Source organism: Moschus berezovskii, chromosome 5, assembly GCF_049115385.1.
Source record: "Moschus berezovskii isolate FMDL1 chromosome 5, NW_MosBer_1.0, whole genome shotgun sequence".
Classification (NCBI taxonomy): Eukaryota; Metazoa; Chordata; class Mammalia; order Artiodactyla; family Moschidae; genus Moschus; species Moschus berezovskii.
This window is the reverse complement of record NC_142464.1, coordinates 112931223-112950075: the sequence shown is the minus strand read 5'-3', so window position 1 is coordinate 112950075 and position 18853 is coordinate 112931223. Positions and strand designations below refer to the sequence as shown.

General features: G+C 44.8%; 1 protein-coding gene across 4 annotated transcripts in view; it reads left to right on the top strand.

Annotated features, from left to right (window-relative positions):
* Window positions 1–18853, top strand: part of EVC (EvC ciliary complex subunit 1) — a 90803-nt gene that overhangs the window by 11623 nt on the left and 60327 nt on the right. For all 4 annotated transcript variants that reach the window (XM_088836478.1, XM_088836477.1, XM_088836476.1 and 1 more), the window contains exons 3-6: window positions 1371–1454; window positions 3550–3782; window positions 5185–5269; window positions 14773–14871. In XM_088836478.1, the coding sequence (XP_088692604.1) occupies window positions 1371–1454; window positions 3550–3782; window positions 5185–5269; window positions 14773–14871 (501 nt within the window). The remainder of the gene's footprint in view (window positions 1–1370; window positions 1455–3549; window positions 3783–5184; window positions 5270–14772; window positions 14872–18853) is intronic.

The following is an 18853-nucleotide window of genomic DNA, read 5'->3' as shown; positions in this document are numbered from 1 at the left end:
TTTAAAGATTTAGTAGAAAGGTGTTGGCCTCTGGTTCAGAATTGCTGAGTTGAGATTCCTCCCGGCTTGGAGGGTCAGGCTCCTGACCGGTCTGTCTGCTTGACTTCATTCACCCACTGGATGTGTCCAAGCCCTTATTCAGCACTGACCGTGCAGGGTGACCCTGACAGGAGAGCAATACAGGGAGGATGCGGGGCCATGGAGAGGCTACGAGTCAGTCCGTCCAGCTGTGTCGGGGGTGGTTCCTGAGCAGAAGCTGATGGCAGCTCTTTACTACTGAGACTCACGGTGGTCCATCGCCTCACTTGGGCTCTGTTCCAGCATCTCCACTGGGGGCTTCGTCCATACCCACATCTCCATCCCTGGGGGAGATAGGATACCTGCTTCCTGTCTGGGAAGTCGGAGGCTCAGAAGAGTGAAAAGATCTGCCCAAGCACGTCTTTTCATCTTGTGATCTAATCAAAAGCCTTTTATGAATACTGCCACATGTAAGTTTTTATACACTTGGTAGTGCTAAAAATATTAAGGTGATTCACAACTTTTAGGAAAAGTTTTGGTGTTGTCATGTTATTTAAATCCTTATTTCTTCCAAAGCTGAAGACTTGGAATTAAATGAAGAATGTGTTTTGTAACATCTGTCCATTCATCCCCTCGCCCATCTGTACCTCTGTCTCTCCCACATCCATCTGGACACCCATCTATCCATCCATCCATCCACCTGCCCCATCCATCTGTGCGTCCACTCTGCTCGTCTGTATCACCATCCAGTGAGCAAAAATGATATAATTCCGACGCCTTCTCAGCCAACGAATATATCCATCTATCCATCCATTCATCCATCTATCCATCCATCCATTTGCCCATCTACCAATTCATCCATCTACCTGCCACATCCATTTGTCTGTCTATCATCCATCCATCCTCCTAGCAAGTGAACACTGCTGCTACTGCTGCTGCTGCTAAGTCGCTTCAGTCATGTCCGACTGTGTGACCCCATAGATGGCAGCCGACCAGGCTTCGCCGTCCCTGGGATTCTCCAGGCAAGAACAATGGAGTGGGTTGCCATTTCCTTCTCCAATGTGTGAAAGTGAAAAGTGAAAGTGAAGTCTCTCAGTCGTGTCTGACTAGTAGCGACCCCATGGACTGCAGCCTACCAGGCTCCTCTGTCCATGTGATTTTCTAGGCAAGAGTACTGGAGTGGCTTGCCATTGTCTTCTCCAAAGTGAGCACTACTTGGCTCTAAATGTGTTTATTGTCGTCCCTTCCCCGGGCCACTCTTACCAACAGGATGTGGCACTTTGGGAACTCGGTGGTTTGTCCTTCATTTCACCAAAAGCGTCCCCATGCCATTTATTCTTTCTTCTTCCCAGGAATACGAGCCGTCTTTCAACAGCAATATCACAGCATTTGCACTGAAGGCAAAAGTCGTCTATCCCATCAATCAGAAGTTCAGGGTAAGCATCCTGAGCTCCGTCTTAGACATGCAATTTACCAGTAATGTGCTGGAGATTGGGGTAGGAGGGGAGAGACGCAAATGTGCAATTTGGGGTCCTATTTGAGGATTTTATGGCAAGCCATTTTAATAGGGATAATTTTGTGGCTTTGTAATGGAGCTTGACTTTAGGGTGAATCCACTTTACAGCGGTGTCATCAGGGGCAGGGTATGCCCGTGGTGGAGCAAGGTATTCTCATGACGCCAGGCGACAGCACAGTAGGGCAGCATCCACTCTCCTCATTCCACACCAACACAAATACTGATGCTGATACAAGTTACTAACATTACTGCTCATTCAGAGACCCCAGGACTCATGCCAGCAGCTGACACTTAACTGAACACTTACTGTGGGGCCAGCGTAACGCTCGGCATCTGTCATACATCAGGCGTCTCACTGTTCCTCACCACCACCTTGTAAGGTAAAAATACCATTATCTCCACTTGATGCACAAGGAAACTGAGGCCCAGAGAGGTTAATGTCCTGTCCGAGGTCATGCTGCAGGAAGTGGCAGGGCCAGAGTCATACCCGCAGGTCTTACAGCTGGAGCCAGGAGTTCACACCTGGGGCCAGGCGTTTTGCAGAGGGCAACATAGTCCCTAATGCTTCAGGGAGCCCTTGGCCTAGGAGATGCTCCATGAAAGAAGGAGTTTCCTGGTCAAGTAAGTTGAGGAAAGGATGACCTGCTCTTCTGGTGATAAAGAGGACAGGCTTGAACCTAGCTCCCAGCTCAGCTGTTTACTCCTAGCCATTTCCTGACCTCTCAGGGCCTCAGTTTCTTCATCAGCTAAATGGGGATAAAGGGCCCTCCTGCCTCACCTAGTCGTCTTGAGGGTTAGATGGGGTGTTAGGCATAGGACTTAGAAGAGTTTTTGATGTGTACACGTTCAGTACACGTTCAGTTTTTTAAATTATTATTTGCTTTTGAGGACAGCAGAACATAGCAAAAGCTCTGAGAATTCCTGCACCAGAGAAATGGGTCCAGAGACTTCCCTGGCAGTCCAGTGATTAAAACTCCATGCTTCCGAAAAGGGACACGGCTTCGATCCCTAATTGGGGAACGAAGACCCCACAAGCTGTGACACGTCCAAAAGGTGGGGGGAAATAACTCTACTTTGTTCACACAGACTTTCCTAAACTAATTTTTCTGTGGAACACTCACAGTGAGCAGTAACTGCTTACACTTCATGGAACTGCTTCCTGGACACACACTGGGAACCACTTCCTTCACTATCTGTTGGGTGGGTGATGGCTCGAAACTCCCAGACTCAAGGTGTTTATTCATCATGAGTACCTGTGCTGGGTGGGCTCGGTGGTGGGCACTGCGGATTATCTGGTGGTCAGGAGGACACTGTCCTCACCTGGAGGCCCTCCCAGCCCCACAGATCTTGTAGGACAGTGTGTGATAGCAGGCAGGACAGAAATGACCTGGGACCTGTGGAATCCAGCCTGGACTGGGCCCAGGGAGCAGGGAAGGAAGATGCAGGGATCTGTGTCCGGAGGGAAGGAGGTTTCTGCTCTGCAGACGGTGAGTGGGGAATTTGAGGCATGGGAACCAGAGTCTGGAAAGGCCCAGAAGCATGGAATGACAGTGAGGGTTTGGAGCTGGCCGCTAGCTCAGTGCCCTCTGCACATACCTCTGGGAGCAGCAGAATTGAGGCTGCACACACGGAAGGCTAATGTTTGCTGAGCCCTCCGGCTGTGCCAGGCACTAGGCTGTGTCCTTGTGTGGTCATGGCAGTGGGCAGGGGCGTTCCCTGATAAGGAAGGTGGGTCGACAGACAGAGCAGGCCTGGGGTCTGAGAGCTGGCGGGGAGGAGCCTGGTGCAGAGGGGCTGGCCTCCAGGGACGAAGAATGAGACAGGAGCTCTGGTGCTGGCCCCTGGGGCCATGGCCATGTCCCTGGGGTAGACGCTGCAAAATCCACCCACACCCTCCCCACCCTCCCCGGTCTGGCCTTCCTGGGATCCACTGCGTGTGTTGTGGGTAGAATTACAGAAACACGCTGGTGATGGGTCCCGTGGACTGAGAGGGCACTTTGTCTCCTGTCCTCCAGCCTCTGGCCGACGGTTCCTCCAACCCATCTCTGCATGAAACCTTAAAGCAGGCCATCCTGCCGAACCAGCCGCTGGAGGCGTCCCCTTCCAGCAGCCTGGGGAGCCTGAGTCAGGCCGAGAAGGACAACTGCAGCTCCTCTTCCAGCGTCCACTCGGCCGCCAGCGACGACAGGTTCCTGGGTCGCAGCTTCCTTGGGGCGAGCAGCTTCCCCGAGGTGCTGACCTGTGAGAGGTGAGGAGGGAGGGGGTGGAGTCCTCAGATTGACGGGCCATATCCTGGGCAGTGGAGGAAACGGAGGCCCAGAGTGGTTAAGGACTCAACCATGGATACACAGCGACCCAGTGTCAGAGCTGGAGCTGAATGTGTGGTGTTGGCTGGCAGAGGGGTTAGAGAACCTGGCCTGGGTCCTGGGGAGAGACAGGAGGGCCTCTTCTGATCACTGACCTGCCTCATGCCCTGCACATCAGCGGCTGGCACTGGTTAAGTGCCTTCTGTATACAAAATATTAAGCACTTTGCAGAGATTATCTCATGAGCATGAAGACCAGGTCTGTCTTATTCACAGCTGTCTCCTACCAGCCAGTGGGAGCCTGAGACAGGTGCAGTGATGAATAAATATTCATGAGTCAGTTAATTAATTCCTTTTAATAGCCCTCAGTCATTAAGTTTGTGAAGTAGATGCTAATATTGCCTTCATTTTACAAAGAATAAAATGAGACACAGAGAGGCTGTGACTTGCCCAAGATCACACAACAGGTGAGTGTTGGAGTCTAGTTTGACCCTGATGCCTTGTTGTTAGCAGTCCATGCTCTAAATTGCCAAAGGGCCCGGTCCAGAGCAGAGTTCAGCACACAGTAGTTATTCAATAAAGTAGTCAGTAGATTTGTGTGTTGGTCCTCAGGCCCCTGTCAACTCTGAATTTCTGTAAGTCCCCACGGGCCCTGGGTGAGATGAACAAGGCACAACCTGGCTCAGGGCTGTGGAGAGAGAGTGGGCTCAAAGATGTTTACCCTGCAGGTGGGCCCCAGAAAGGTGGGACATCATTGACTTGGAGCTTTCTTGGCTCCCCTGCCAGGCTGGAAAAGGATGTTTCTGAGCATTCGGACAACGAGAACTTGTAATAGCTCAGGTGGGAATGTAGTATTTAAAATGCCTTGCTTGTGTAGGACAAAAAGTCAAAGGCCTTTATCTACATGCTGCCACTTATCTGCCCCTATGACCACATGACTGCTACTAGGTTTCTCTAACTGTTGATTTCCTGAGTCAGTTTTCCCATCTGTAAAATGGCATGAGAATGTGTACATGATGGTAGAGGGGAAGGGTGACACTTGATGCTAGACCTGAAAATGCCCGGGGCGGGGCCAGAGGAAGTGTTCACATCTATTCCTGTCTCCTGTCTTTGATTCTCGAGCAGCTGTACCCTTCTGGCCACAAGTGGGTTTCAAATATCTTCTTTGATTTCTCCTAAGCGCTTTGGGTAGCTGTGAGGAATCTTAGCGCACTGCCAAATTTAACATCTGGAGTCAGGGTGCACCATGGCTTATCCTGAGCAGGGATGTCCTGATAACTCAGTAACCTCAGGCTCCGCTTCAAATCCTCTGAAAGTCTCTTCTGTTTCTCTTTGCATTTTGCAGTGTGGACCTTGACTTGTGTATCTACAACCTTCACTTAAAAGACCTGTTGCAGTTGGACGCGGCTTTGAGGCAGGAAAAGCACATGGTAGGTGGAGCGCTCGGGACCCAGAGACCCGCTCTCCACGTGCGAGGAATCCTGGGGACGCTCGGGAAATGGGTATCAGGGACAGCGGAGCCAACACAGAGGGAGGGAGAGAGAGATTAGGTATCCAACCACAAAATGGAAACGCAAATCCTGCCTGCAGATGGGGTACAGCACTGTGGGGGTTAAGGGCTTCCCTGGTGGCTCAGTGGTAAAGAATCCGCCTGCCAGTGCAGGAGATGTGGGTTCAATCCCTGGGTCAGGAAGATCCCCTAAAGAAGGAAATGGCAACCCACTCTAGTATTCTTGCCTGGGAAATCCCATGGACAGAGGAGCCTGGTGGGCTACAGTCGATGGGATTGCAAAAGAGCTGGACATGACTTAGTGACTGAGCATGCACACACATGGGGGTTAAGCAGAAAGCTGGGTACCTACTCTCTGGACAAACTTCTCGATGGAGACAGAGAACAAAGAGAACAGTATTTTTAGAGGAAGGATAATGGTGATCATAAGATTTAGGATCACTAACTTTATTGAGCGCTTACTGCACACTAAGCCTGGGGGTGTCACACAAGTGGTTATGTTAAAACTCAAACAACCTGGCAAGGTAGGTGCCATTATTATGTTCACTTTACAGACAGGGAAACTGAGGCACAGAGAGGCGACAGGCCCTAAGTCATGAAGTGCTAAGTTGGGGCTGAGATGCGTGTGTGAAGAGAGGAGAAATCAGAGCCATGGACATCAGGAAACAAGATAGTCTCTGCCAGGCACACATGAATGCACACTGGATCCAAGCCACAGGAAGTCAGAGGAATGAGTCCCACCATAGTACAGAAGCCCCTGGGTTGGCCAGGCAGCAAGGCCACTGGGGCAAAAACAGAAATTATCGGGACTTCCCTGGTGGCCCAGTGGTTAAGACTCCACCCGCCTGATGCAGGGGGCCCTGGTTCGATCGCTCCCTGCTCAGGGAGCTAGATTCCCACGTGCTGCAACTAAGACCTGCCACAGCCAAATAAAACAATTAAAAAAAAAAAAGAGGCATTATTTCTCCTTGAGACACATCCTCTGAATTACTGCGTGAGGGAGGAGACCTCCTGAGAAAAGCGATGAGAGACGAGACCTGTTGGGAAGAGAAGGGGGGGCGTAGATGGAGAGAAAGACAGACAGACAGACAGACACAGATAGGCCCACAGGTGCTCCATGAGAAACTGGAAAAAATAAAGGGACATTAAATTGAGGATAAAACAGCAAGTTTGATCTATGTGAGCAGAACAAGCATCATGATCAGGCCCCAGTATGTGAAACCACAAGTCATCCTAGGATTCCAGAAGTCAGACGCCCCTGCAGAAGCCCAGGTATATGAGACACTCACCCTCCTGAAGTGCAGCCTGCTTTCATCGTTCTCACCTGACCCTGCTTGGGGGCAGGTGGCCCTGGCGATTCTCTCCAAGGCTCTGCTCCCTGGGGGTGATTGTTTCTGTGCTCAGAGCCCCATCGGGCTGGTGAGTGATGTGGTCCTGGCCAGCCTCACCCCTGGAGCGGCCAGAGAATGCCCACAGGGAAGCAGCCTGTTGTTTTGGACAGAGCATTCATCATCACTCATCTGCCCATCTTCCCTGCGGGTAGCCTCCCCGCCCTGCTGGGCAGTACCTCCCTTTATGGAGCCTACCGTTCAGGGGAGACATGGCAATCAAAAGACTGCACAAAATGCACAGAGGCAAAAAATATGACAAAGCAAATAAATGATGGAGTACCGTGAGAGTGTATAAGACACGACCTGAGGGTGTGTAGGCTTTGAGGAAGTGATCAGACTTCCATGGAGGGAGACACTTAAACTGGAACTGGGAAAGCTCCAAGAGCACCAGAAACAAGAACTTCCAGATGTTCAAGCTGGATTTAGAAAAGGCAGAGGAACCAGAGATCAAATTGCCAACATTCGTTGGGTCATCGAAAAAGCAAGAGAGTTCCAGAAAAACATCTACTTGTGCTTTATTGACTATGCCAAAGCCTTTGACTGTGTGGATCACAACAAACTCTGGAAAATTCTTCAAGACATGGGAATACCAGACTACCTGGCCTGCCTCCTGAGAAACCTGTATGCAGGTCAAGAAGCAACGGTTAGAACTGAACATGGAGCAACAGACTGGTTCCAAATCGGGAAAGGAGTACAGCAAGGCTGTATATTGTCACCCTGCTTATTTAACTTATATGCAGAGTACATCATGAGGAACGCTGGGCTGGCAGAAGCACAAGCTGGAATCAAGATTGCCGGGAGAAATATCAATAACCTCAGATATGCAGATGACACCACCCTATGGCAGAAAGTGAAGAGGAACTAAAATGCCTCTTGATGAAAGTGAAAGAGGAGAGTGAAGAAGCTGGCTTAAAATTCAACATTCAAAAATGAAGATTGTGTCATCTAGTGCCATCACTTCATGGCAAATAGATGGGGAAACAATGGAAATAGTGACAGACTTTATTTTGGGGGGCTCCAAAATGACTGCAGATGGTGACTGCAGCCATGAAATTAAAAGACTTGCTCCTTGGAAGGAAAGCTATGACCAACCTAGACAGCATATTAAAAAGCACTGTTGGTGGGAATGCAAACTAGTACTGCCACTATGGAGAACAGTGTGGAGATTCCTTAAAAAACTGTAAATAGAACTGCCATATGATCCAGCAATCACACTCCTGGGCATACACACTGAGGAAACCAGAATTGAAAGAGACACATGTACCCCAGTGTTCATCGCAGCACTGTTTATAATAGCCAGGACGTGGAAGCAACCTAGATGTCCATCTTCAGACGAATGGATAAGAAAGCTGTGGTACATTTACACAATGGAGTATTACTCAGCATTTAAAAAGAATATATTTGAATCAGTTCTAATGAGGTGGATGAAACTGAAGCCTACTATACAGAGTGAAGTCAGCCAGAAAGAAAAGCACCAATACAGTATACTAACGCATATATATGGAATTTACAAAGATAATAATGATAACCCTGTATACGAGACAGCAAAAGAGACACAGATGTATAGAACAGTCTAACAGTCTTTTGGACTCTGTGGGAGAGGGCGAGGGTGGGATGATTTGGGAGAATGGCATTGTAACATGTACATTATCATATGTGAAATGAATCGCCAGTCCATGTTCGATGCATGATACAGGATGCTGGGGGCTGGTGTACTGGGATGAACCAGAGGGATGGGATGGGGAGGGAGGTGGGAGGAGGGTTCAAGATGGGGAACATGTGTACAGCCAGGGCAGATTCATGTCAGTGTATGGCAAAACCAATACAATAATGTAAAGTAATTAGCCTCCAATTAAAATAAATTTAAAAAAATAAAATAAAAAATAAAAAGCAGAAACATTACTTTGCTAACAAATGTCTGTCTAGTCAAAGCTATGGTTTTTCCAGTAGTCATGTATGGATGTGAGAATTGGACCACAAAGATAGCTGAGTGCTGAAGAATTGATGCTTTTGAACTGTCGTGTTGGAGAGGACTCTTGAGAGTCCCTTAGACTGCAAGGAGATCCAACCAGTCAATTGTAAAGGAAATCAGTCCTGAATATCATCAGAAGGACTGACGCTGAAACTGAAGTTCCAATACGTTAGCCACCTGATGCGAAAAACTGACTCATTGGAAGAGACCCTGATGCTGGGAAAGACTGAAAGCGGGAGGAGAAGGGGACAACAGAGGATGAGATGGTTGGATGGCATCACTGACTCGATGCACATGAGTTTGAGCACGCTCCAGGAGTTAGTGATTGACAGGGAAGTCTGGCATGCTGCAGTCCATGGGGTCACAAAAATTCAGACATGACTGAGCGACTGAACTGAAGAGTCAGAAACTTGGATTGTAATCCATCCTTTGACACTTATCAACTGTGTGACTGTGGGTAAGTTACTTCCCCTCTCTGGGCCACTTTAGGAAAAGTGTAAAAATAATATACTTCCAGCTCTTACTCTATAGAATTATGGAGTTATGTTGTCCCACTTTGAAAAGTCTCTGTGGATACATATATCTATGGCTGATTCATGTTGGTGTTTGGCAGAAGCCAGCACAATATTGTTAAGTAATTATCCTCCAGTTAAAAATAAAAGAAAATTTAGAAAACACACAGAAAAGATAAGTCTCTGTGGGCAAAACTCTGGGCTCTTTTGGGATGTGTAACCAGCATCATTACAGCACTGTTTATGAAGCATTGATACTCTGCTAGGCTAAACACTTTAAATGTCTGATCTCATGGAAACCTCACTGCTATTTTACTCAAGAACCTGAGGCTCAGAGAGGTTGATCAGTTGCCCAAGATCACATAGCTGGTTAAATGGGAGAGTCAGAACCTAAATGAAGTTTGTCTGAGTACAAGGTCTGTGTATCCTCAGAGCCCAGAACAATGCCCTGCACAGATTAGTTGCTCAGTAGAAATGTGTCTGGCTGAAATCAGCATCAGGCTGGGAGAAGTGCTTTCTAAGCCTGGCCTTCCATTGTCTCAGGGCATGTCTTCATGTGTGTAGGACCTAGAGAAACACAGGGAGGAGGAGAGAGCTGTGCTACACAAAGACTTCAAATTTTGTTCCTCTGGTAGAGATATGTTATCACAAGTCAGACTTCAGAAGTCACTCAGAGCAGAAGCAGCCCAGAAGCTTAGAGCTCCCTGGCAGCCCTTGAGAAAGATAGGGGTGCTGGACTTGTCTAGGAGATGGAGTTGTCATCTTTAAAAGCAGAATGGCAGAGACGAAAACAGATTAGGGTCTGTGGGAAGGGGGTGGCTACTGTCAGACGAGCAGTAGGACTGGGGGTTTCTCCTGGTGCTGGAAGATTCTCTATCTTGTTTGTGGCAGTGGTTATAGGAATCTATCGTTGTTTAGTCACTAAATTGTGGCAGACTCTTTTGCGACACAATGGACTATAGCCTACCAAGCTCCTCTGTTCATGAGATTTCCCAGGCAAGAATACTGGAGTAGGTTGCCATTTCCTTCTCCAGGGAATCTTCCCAAACCAGGGACTGAAGCCACGTAGTGGCAAGTGGATTCTTTACCACTGAGCCACCTGGGAAGCCCATAGGAATACATGAGGTAAAATTGCATAAAACCACAAACACACACAAGTGAGTGCCTGCAAAATGGATGAAAAAATGAGTCAGGTCAGTTAACTGTATTGGACCTATGTCGATTTCCAGGTTTGATATGATATTAATACCACAGTGATGTAAGATAGCAGCCCTGGGGGTAAAGCACACAGAGCTCTTCTGTTCTTGCACCTCCCTCTAAGTCCATAATTATTCTAAATTAAAAAAATTTTTTTAATTTAAAGAAATGGGATAAGACCTATAAACATTACTGTTTCAGTTTGGGGTCAAAAAGAAAATAGATTTGAAATGAACATCCTGAGAAAAGAATGTTACTTTACATAGCCCTAGACTTCAGTGGGTAAAAAGCCAGACCAACTTTTATCTTCTTAGAGCTTATTAGTATTGGCAAGCATAATGAAGCCACAAAAGAAGTCCCAATAAATTTAAGGTCAAAATCATATCAAACATCTTTTCCAACCACAGTGGTATGAAATTAGAAATCAGTCACAGGCATACATTGGAGATATTGTGGGTTGGTTTCAAATGACTGCGGTAAAGTGAATATCATAGTAAAATGAGTCACATGAGTTTTTGGTTTCCCAGTGCATATGAAAGTTATAGTTACACTATACTGTTGTCTATTAAGTGTGCAATGCTTATCTAAGAGAACAATATGCATATATTAATTTTAAAATAGTTTGTTATTTAAAAATGCTGACCATCATCTGTGCCTTCAGCAAATTGTAATCTTTTTGCTGGTGGAGTATTTGAAATATTGCGTGACTTACCAAAATGTGACATAGAGCCACAAAGTGAGATTAAGCTGTTGGAAAAGTGATGATGAAATACTTGCTCAATACATGGTTGGTACAAACCTTCGATCTATAAAAATGAAATGTCTGCACAGTGCTGTTAAATCAGAATTCAATAACACTAGGGATACCTGTACAGGAAGAAAACTGGAAAAATCACAAATATGTGAATATTAAATAATGTGCTACTGAACAACCAATGAATCAATGAAGAAATCAAAGGAAAAATTGAAAAATGTTTTGAGACAAATGAAAGTGGAAATAAAACTTACCAAAATCTGTGGAATGCAGCATAAGCAGTTCCTAGGGAGAAATTCATAGCCATCCAGGCTTACCTCAAAAAACAAGAAAAACCTCAGATGAACAATCCAACTTTATACCTGTAGTAACTAGAAGAAGGAAAAGCAAAGCCCAGAGTTTGTAGAAGGAAGGAAAATAACAAAGTTTGCAGTGGAAATAAATGAAATAGAGACTAAAAAGTAAGCATTGAAAAGACCAGTGAAGCAATGTCTGGTTCTTTTAAAAGATAAACAAAACTGACAAATCTCCTGACAAAAAAAGAAGGATCGATGGCTTCACTGGTAAATTCTACCAAACACTTAAAGAAGATTTAATATCTACCCTTCTCAAACTCTTCCAGAATACTGAAGAGGATGGAATGCTTCCAAACTCATTTCACTAGGCCAGCATTTCCCTGATACCAAAACCTGATAGATGCCTGGAAGAAAAGAAAAGCACAAACCAGTATCTCAGGTAAAAACAGATGCAAAAATTCTCAACAGACTATTAGCAGATCAAAGTTATCAGCAGATTGAAAGGCTTATAGCTTCCCTGGTGGCTCTGGTGGTAAAGAATCTGCCTGCAGTGCAGGAGACCCAGGTTCAATCCTTGGATCGGGAAGATCCCCTGGAGAAGGGAATGGCTACCCACTCCAGTATTCTTGCTTAGAGAAGTCCATGGACAGAGAAGCCTGGCCAGCCCCAGTCCCTGGGATCACAAAGAGTCAGACAGGACTGAGCAACTAACACTTCCACTTTTTAATACCATAATTAAGTGGGATTTATTCCAGAAATGCAAGGATGGTTCAACATCCACAAATCAATCCACATGATACACCACGTTAACAAAATGAAGGATAAAAATCATATGATCATCTCAAAGCACAAAAAGCACGTAACAAAATTCAACATGTATTTATGATAAACATCTCTCGACAAAGTAGGCATGGAGAGAATGTACCTTAATGCAATAAAGGCTATATATGACAAACATGCAACTAACATCATACTCAACAGTGAGAAGCTAAAAGCTTTTCCTCTAAGATCAGGAACAATACATGTATGCCCACTCTTCGCCGCTTTTATCCACCATAGTATTGGAATTTCTAGGGAAGTTGTGCAAGAAAAAGAAATAAACAGAATCCAAAATGGAAAGGAAGAAGTAAAGATTCTTTTCAAAAGACATGATTTTATACATAGAAAAGACTTTACAGAAAACTGTTAGAACTGATGAATTCCATGAAGTTGCAGGGTACAAAATCAACATACAAAAATCTGCTGTGTTTCTATACATGAAAAGCAAACTAACAGGAAGAGAGGTTAAGAGAACAATCCCATTTACAACTGCATCAAGAAGAATAAGATACCAAGGAATAACTTGAACTGAGGAAGTGAAAGTCCTGTATACTGAAAACTTAAAACTTTGATGAGAGAAATCGAGGAAGACACAAATAAATGGAAAGATATTCCATGCTCATGTATTGAAACAGTTCCTATTGTTAAAATATCTGTATTACTGAAAGCAGTCTACCGATTCAGTGCAGTCCCTATCAAAATCTGAATGGTATTTTTCAAATAGAACAACAACAAAAAAATATCCTGAGATTTGTATGGACACACGAGATCCTCAAATAGCCAAAGCAATCTTCAGAAAGAACAAAGCTGGTTACATCAATTAGTTCTCAAAAACAAAAGATGCCTTCTTCATAAATATGTCTAACTGACCTTTGACAGAGGTGTAAGGCAGTTCAGTAGAGGAATGGTAATCTTTTCAATGAATTATATAGTTGAGTATCCATATGTAAACCAAAATGAACCTCAAGCTAAACCTCATACCTCATGCAGAAATTAACTAAAAATGGCTCCTGTACTTAAATTTAAAGTATAAATCTTAAAAAAAAAAGGAGGAAAGTCTTTGGGATCTAAGCAAAGGGTTCCTTAGATTAACACCAATATTATGACCCATAAAAGGGAAAACTAATAAATTGAAACTCATCAAAATAAGAAACTTCTTCTCTGAAAAAAAAACCCTGTTGAGAGGATGAAAACACTGAGGCAATATTTTGCAAACTACATTCTAAAAAAGAACTAGTACCTACAATATATAAGGAACTCTCAAGCATCAATAGAAATAGTAAAGAATCCAGTTGGAGCATGAGCAAAAGGCATGAACAGATATTTCACCAAAAAGAATATATGGCTGCCAAGTAAACACACACAAAAGCACAGGAAAAGATGTTCAGCATCATTAAGCCGTTGTTGTGGTTCAGTCACCCAGTCGTCACCTACTCTTTGTGGCCCTATGGTCTGCGGCACACCAGGCTTCCCTGTCCTTCACCATCACCCGAGCTTGCTCAAACTCATGTCCACTGAGTCAGTGATGCCATTCAACCATCTCATCCTCTGTCATTGCCTTAAGCCATTCAGTTCAGTTCAGTTCAGTCGCTCAGTCGTGTCCGACTCTCCGCGACCCCATGAATCACAGCACGCCAGGCCTCCCTGTCCATCACCAGCTCCCAGAGTTGTCATTAGGGAAATGCAAATTAAAACCACATGAGATATGACTACATACCTATCAAGATGGCTAAAATAAAAACAGCAGCAACACCAAATGCTGGTGAGGATGTGATGAAACTGGATCACTAATACATTGCTGGTAGGACTGTAAAAGCCCACTCCAGAAAACAGGCAGTTTCTCATCAAATTGAACATGCAGTTACCAGAAGACCCACTTATTGCACTCTTGGACATTCATCCCAGAGAAACTTACGTTCACTCAAAAATTTGTATGTGAATGTTCATAGCAGCTTTATTCATAATAGCCCCAAACTGGAAAGACTCAGATGTCCTGCAATAGGTGAATGATTAAACAAACTGTGGAGACCACACCCTTGGACTTGTCAACATGTCTCTGCCTATGGAGAACACTTCTTGATTTAAAGGACACCTCCATCCATTGACACAGGGGGCAGGAGCGGATGACTTTACACATCCTAGTTCCTTACAACTGTTCTTCTGATTGTTTCCACAGAGAAGCAACTCCCCCTTTACCTTGTCTGTTTTCTTGATTCATGGAAATGGGGAAAGTGGGGGGCTTCCCAGAGAGTAGGCTCCTTATAAATATGTGCAGGAGAGATGAGGCATTTTTCTTTAGAAGCTTCATGAAAACTCAGTCCATTTTGGGCCACTGTTGTGGTTTTAAATCTGAGGTCTTTTCCTAGAGCCAAGATTGTTGGGGGGAAGGGGAGAAAGAAGGTGGTAGGAGAAAAAGGAAGGAGGGGTGAAGATACCATTGTTTAAATCTTTCTTGTTGTTTTGTTTCCCTTTTTGACAATAGATGTTTATTCAGAGTTTTAAAACGTGCCTCCTTGACCTTCTTCCTAAAAAGAAGTCTGATGATGAATTATACCAGAAGATTCTTTCAAAGCAAGAAAATGTAAGCCTCCAACCTCTATTTCAAAGTAACTTCAAAATAGTTTATTAAGATATATAAAACACAGTATTATAGAAAAGTATCTTTTATGTATAAAAGTACCTCATCACAACATACACTTTTCAACACAATGTAATGACATATAAAACTATATGTATAAGCATAAAAGATAACAATATATATTATTAAAATGTGGAAGAATATTGGAAGTAGGGAAAAAGAATGTCGGTCATATCCAGCACTCAAAGAGAACCACTACTGATGTTATTTTCCAAACAGTTTTGGGGTATTTTAAAATATGTACCTTGTTTATTAGTTACAAGTCTTTATACCACTTTGAATTCTCCTCTTTTCAGCCTTTTATACAAACTTTACATTGTTCTATGCACAGCAAAACAGGTCAGGGCAGTAGAGGTTGATACCGCGGTCTGTCCTTCAGGAACTCTCAGAATGCTGGGTTTGGCATTTGTGCGACAGGATAGTAAGACCTGTCCTGTGGGATTATAGAAAGGAGAAGAGCGATGTGTATAAAACATGTAGCAAAGTAGCAGCTAGACTCTGATTACATGATCGCGGCCATCATCATCAGTATCATTGCCATTATTATCATCTTAATACCCACACCGTCACCATTATCATCCTCGTCTCCATCACCACCACCATCTCTGTTATCGTCATGATCATTCTTATGATGGCCGTGACCGCCATTAGCATTATCTTCACCGTCATCCTCATCATCGTCAGCACCACCACCATCACCATGCTTCTCCTCATTTCCAGAAGCACCACCAACATTTCACCATCCACCACCGTCGTTGCCATCGCTCTTATTGCTCCCATCACCAGCGTCATCTGCATCGTTACCATCTTCATCGCCACGACCGTCACCCCCTCCACCGTCATCCTCAACATCGTCCCTTCTGCCTCGCTGCTTTCACCTTCATTATCACGTCATCGCCATCACCCTCATTACTGCCACCGTCACCACTGTCTTCATCATGGTCACCATTGTCATCTCTGTCACCACCTTGAGATTCGGGAGACTGGGGAGGAATGTTTCTTCCTCATTCCTCTGGATTCCACGCGGGAGGATTCATCACCACATCCCAAGGAAAAGGCAGACCGTCTTCATTTTTATTGTCGTCATTGTCATCATCCTGAGTGCCACCACTCTTGTGAACATCAGGCAGCACACACAGGGCTTTACACGTATTATTTAATCTTCACAGCAGCCCTGTGTGTGGCCATCATTATTTATGTTTACAGCTGAGGACGTTGAGGTTCAGTGAGTCTAAATGACCCTCCAACAACAAAGAATAATGATTATTGTGATGCTTGCAGTTATACGAGTAATGAAACAATGTCGTATGTCATAGAGCAAGAATAAGAGCTTTGGTGTCTGCAGGTCTGTGATCAAATCTCACCTCTACCACTTACAGAGCATTTTAATTATTATAGTGGCTACAATTCACTGGATACAGTTTATCTGAGAATTTTAAATGCATCAGTTCAGTTCACTTCAGTTCAGTCGCTCAGTCGTGTCCGACTCTCTGCGACCCCATGAATTACAGCACGCCAGGCCTCCCTGTCCATCACCAACTCCCGGAGTACACTCAAACTCATGTCCACAGAGTCGGTGATGCCATCCAGCCATCTCATTCTCCGTCGTCTCCTTCTCCTCCCGCCCCCAACCTTTCCCAGCATCAGAGTCTTTTCCAGTGAGTCAACTCGTCGCATGAGGTGGCCAAAGTATTGCAGTTTCAGCTTCAGCATCAGTCCTTCCAATGAACACCCAGGATTGATCTCCTTTAGAATGGACTGGTTGGATCTCCTTGCAGTATAAGGGACTCTCAAGAGTTTTCTCCAACACCACAGTTCAAAAGCATCGACTCTTCAGCGGTCAGCCTTCTTCACAGTCCAACTCTCACATCCATACATGACCACGGGAAAAACCATTGCCTTGACTAGACGGACCTTGGTTGGCAAAGTAATGTCTCTGCTTTTTAATATACTATCAAGGTTGGTCATAACTTTCCTTCCAAGGAGCAAGTGTCTTTTAATTTCATGGCTGCAGTCAGCATCTGCAGTGATTTTGGAGCCCAAAAAAATAAAGTCTGACACTGTTTCCACTGTTTTTCCATCTATTTCCCATGAAGTGATGGGACCAGATGCCATGATCTTTGTTTTCTGAATGTTGAGCTTCAAGCCAACCTTTTCACTCTCCTCTTTCACTTTCATCAAGAGGCTTTTGAGTTCCTCTTCACTTTCTGCCATAAGGGTGGTGTCATCTGCATATCTGAGGTTATTGATATTTCTCCCAGCAATCTTGATTCCAGCTTGTGCTTCTTCCAGCCCAGCGTTCCTCATGATGTACTCTGCATATAAGTTAAATAAGCAAGGTGACAATATACAACCTTGACGTACACCTTTTCCTATTTGGAACCAGTCTGTTGTTCCATGTCCAGTTCTAACTGTTGCTTCCTGACCTGCATACAGGTTTCTCAAGAGGCAGGTCAGGTGGTCTGGGATTCCCATCTCTTTCAGAATGTTCCACAGTTTATTGTGATCGACACAGTCAAAGGCTTTGGCATAGTCAATGAAGCAGAAATAGATGTTTTTCTGAAACTCTCTTGCTTTCTCCATGATCCAGCGGATGTTGGCAATTTGATCTCTGGTGCCTCTGCCTTTTCTAAAACCTGCTTGAACATCTGGGAGTTCACTGTTTACATACTGCTGAAGCCTGGCTTGGAGAATTTTGAGCATGACTTTACTAGCGTGTGAGATGAGTGCAATTGTGCGGTAGTTTGAGCATTCTTTGGCATTGCCTTTCTTGACAGCAGCCTTAGAACCTCTGTATGAGGATGAGAAGTACCCAGAAATGGCAGTTGCTTTGGAGAGAAGCAGATAATGCATGAAGTTGAAAGAGTGGGTCTCTGGAGTCCATGGGCCTAAGGGACCTAGCCTAGCATACCACTTCCTACTGGGGAACCCCGGACAAGATATCTCAGCTTCCCATAGATGAGTTTCCTCACCTGGAAAAGGAACCCTCTTTTCTTTCTGGTAGAGATGCTGTGAGAATCAGAAGCCATATGTGGCTTCCACTTGGACAGTCAATAGCAGTTTTCCTAATGAAACTGAACCCACACCAGTGTTGATTTCATGTCAGTGGACACAGGTCTGGAGAAAAGAGAACTGCCATCCACACTTTGTGGATGGGGATTTGAAGGACTCCATACACAGGGTTCTCCTTTTCCTTCTAAGTTCTGGTTTAGTTAAGAGAAAGTGTTTGGGAGACATATATACAAATGCCAGCTTTATTACTGAGAGGATCCTGCTTGCAGGGTGTGACTTAGATATATAGCAATCATGGCTTCCTAACACTGAATCTGGGATTTAGCTAAATTGCTTACCTAAATCACTTACTGGCAAAGCTGGGCCACCTCAGGCCTCGCCCCACACACGAGGGACACTTGCTGCTCAGCTCACTCTAGACTGAAGCCACACCAGGGTGGTGGCCTCCCCTGAATGGTCTGTCCCAAAGAGGATGAGGCTGGGCAAGCTAAGGGCTGCACTCAATTCCTGCTTTTGAACCACCAATCAAATACATATCACTTCCTTCCTGGGATGTACTAAGTAATCCTTCCCCATGGAAACCAGAGGAGTGGAGAGGAAATATTCCATCCCAACACTCCAGAGTACCATGACATGTTCCGGCAACTTCATCAAGATTGGAAGATACTTTTCATTGTTTTTAAAGTATGGCCTATTTGGGGGAGGGGGAGGAAAATACAGAAGAAAATACATAATCCATTATTTCTAAGGCTCTACATTTAATGAGAAAAATAAATTTTTCTCATCAATCCTTCAGTAGGACAATACCCACAGCATTAATTATCATAAGAAATTTTTTATGATAATGTGGTAAAAAAATAAAAGCATTTCTTCTCTGGAATTTAAGGTACTTTAGATTTTCTTTCTCTTTTTC